The 2,549-nt window shown below is 59.9% G+C and overlaps 1 protein-coding gene across 3 annotated transcripts in view; it reads right to left on the reverse strand.

Moving 5' to 3' along the window:
* Window positions 1-1,315, reverse strand: part of RNLS (renalase, FAD dependent amine oxidase) — a 242,861-nt gene extending 241,546 nt beyond the window's left edge. For 2 of the 3 annotated variants that reach the window (XM_027840560.1, XM_027840559.1), the window contains exons 1-2: window positions 1,204-1,315; window positions 438-543 (exon numbers count right to left, since the gene is read on the reverse strand). In XM_027840560.1, the coding sequence (XP_027696361.1) occupies window positions 438-543; window positions 1,204-1,315 (218 nt within the window). Of the gene's footprint in view, window positions 1-437; window positions 544-735; window positions 880-1,203 lie in introns of those variants that run through there. The other variant, XM_027840561.1, reaches the window with a different exon arrangement.
* Between the last annotated feature and the right edge of the window lie 1,234 nt (window positions 1,316-2,549).

The following is a 2,549-nucleotide window of genomic DNA, read 5'->3' on the forward strand; positions in this document are numbered from 1 at the left end:
GAGGCACAGGGAGGCACAGGGAGGCACAGGGAGGCACAGGGAGGCACGGAGCTGCAGCTCGGCCCTCCCGATCGCCAGCGCGCTGCTCCAGGGCAGCCCCTGGCTCTCCCGGGTCTTTCTGCGCCCACAGACGGGGGTTAATGCACGCCCGGGGCCGGCGGAGGGAACGCCCGGCGGGGATCAGCTGTCTACACCCGCTCCCCTTTCCCAAGCGCATTCACGGCTGGGACAATGAAAACACCCCCTCCTTGATTTTCTTATCACAGCCTCAAAGATCAGCCAGAAGGGACGGCCCCAAGAGCGGAAGCGGTGGGCGCTCAAAGCACCTGGGCACACACGGGGGTCTGCTACTAAATGTTTAACAACCGTCTCTCTGAAAACAAGCGCGCACCATCATTATCAATCCACAGCCATTCGGGGCTCCGGGGCTCACTCACCTCTGGTGCTGCCCGGCGTAATGGGGGGTGCGCGTCACGTACTGAGCCCCCAGGTCCGCCCTGCACTGGGGGTCGCGGGGGCTCTGGGCCGTGGCCATTCTTCCCCCTGCAGGGACGGACGGGCAGACAAGGTTCAGAGGGCGGGGCACAGAGAGGCGTCTGATGCTCTTTTAACACAAAAGTTTGGGTTTGGAGCAAACCAGCAGGAGGGGCTCTGGGGAAAGGGGGGAGCGGCTGCAATCTCGCTTCTGACACTTATTCCCCATGGACTTCATTTTCTGGGCCTCAGTTTCCCCACCTGTAAAATGGAGAAGCTTGGACTGGATGACCTCCAAGATCCCTTCCACAAAACGGCAAGATACCAGTTACTACTTATGTGACGCCCCCCGCCCCGGGCCTCCGTTTCCCCCAACGCACTTCGAGGTCTGGGGCCCCTAGAGTGTTGCACAAGCCCCGCCCCCAAAGGAGGAGCCAATGGGGGACAGATGCTGCCGGCCTGGTCCCAGGTCAGCATGTGCCCAGAAGCAGCTTCCTGGGGATGACGTCACCGGCTCAGCTGAATAAAAGCTGGGGAGGGTGTAAGAGACGGGGCGGGGCTCGATGATCTAGGACCGCGGAGGCGGTGTCCTGACGCGCATGCGCGCCCTCCCCCTCCCTTCCGAGCTGGCCACGCGCCCTCTAGCGATGAGCTCATGGCCGCGCATGCGCTCAGAGCTCCGCGGGAGCCGGAGGAGGGAGCTCTGGGATGCGGGCCTCAAGCACACACCTGCGTCGCGGGCCTGCTCCCACACCGCCACGCTCACGGGACGTCCCCGCCTCAGCAGCGCCGCGCACAGGCCGCCCGTGAGCCCCGCGCCCACGACCAACACGCGAGCCATGGCGGCTCTGCCGAGCTCAAACCCGGCGCCTCGCCCCACCCCCTGACCCCTAACCCCGAGGCGGCCTCCTCCCGGGGGTCACGGCGCGTGCGCACCTGCGTAGCTGGCGTACGATAGGCCAGCTGAGGCCCCAAGTCAGGGAGAAAGTTCGGAGGGGTCAGAACCAAGCCCCCAGCCCCACCCCAAGCTGCCTGTAGCCCCACCCGTGCTCCTGTGCTCGCGGGAAACTGAGGCTCAGAGAGGTAGGCGGGGGCAGGATTGGAACCCAGGGCCTCGTCCAGGGCCCCCCGCCGACCATCCCCCTTTACACGAGTCTTTAGCTTCCTGTGCCTGAGCCCCTTGGGAGGCGGATCTGAACCTTATTAAGCGCCTGCTGAATACCACGTCTGCTTTGGCTCCGCGTGAAAAGTCTGAACCCCCACGAACGGCCCCAGACCTTGGGGTCCCGGGGCAGATAGACAGGCGCCCCGAGTCCTCATGGCCGCAGAGACTGCTTACCTCTGGGAACGAAACAGGCCAAATTTAGCCCAAGGACGGTTAACCAACCAACATTTATTAATGGCCTGCTGTGTGCCAGGGCCCCCCGGGGACAGAAGGGGAGAAGGGAGCCACCCCTGCTCGCGGGGACTGGGAGCCCTGCAGTTCTGTTGGACCTGTCCGAGCTGGGACAGTGATCACCTCCTCCGACTCGCGCCAACAGGAGGCTTTTAAAGAGGACGTTAGCGGAGGTTGGTAGTTTTTAAGACCCAGAATTGCCTCCATTAGGAAGTAGCCACAGTAAGGAAGGTAGCAGCCGGTGTTCCGGCCTTTTCTATGGTTACTTGGGGAAAAGCAGACTGCCCCCACCACCACCACCACATTTTTATTTCTTTTTCTTTAGATTTTTTTTAAATTTTTAACATGTGTTTTTAAAACTTTGGGTTACAAATTTTCTCCCTTCCTCTCTTCCCACTCACCCTCATTGAAAGGGCAAGCATCTCCATACAGGTTGTAGATGTGTAGTCATGCAAAACACTTCCACAGTAGTCATGTTGTGAAAAACTAAGTGTATTTCCCTTCATCCTATCCTACCCCCAATTTATTCTGTTCTCTTTTTTGACCCTGTCCCTCCTCAGAAGTACTTGCTTCTGATTACCCCCTTTCCCAATCTGCCCTCCCCTCTATCAACCCCAAGCTCTCTTGTCCCCTTCCTCCCTTATTTTCCTGTAGGGTAAAATAGATTTCCATACCCCAT

This window comes from Vombatus ursinus, unplaced genomic scaffold (genome assembly GCF_900497805.2).
Source record: "Vombatus ursinus unplaced genomic scaffold, bare-nosed wombat genome assembly UNPS02014847.1, whole genome shotgun sequence".
In the NCBI taxonomy this organism is placed as follows: domain Eukaryota; kingdom Metazoa; phylum Chordata; class Mammalia; order Diprotodontia; family Vombatidae; genus Vombatus; species Vombatus ursinus.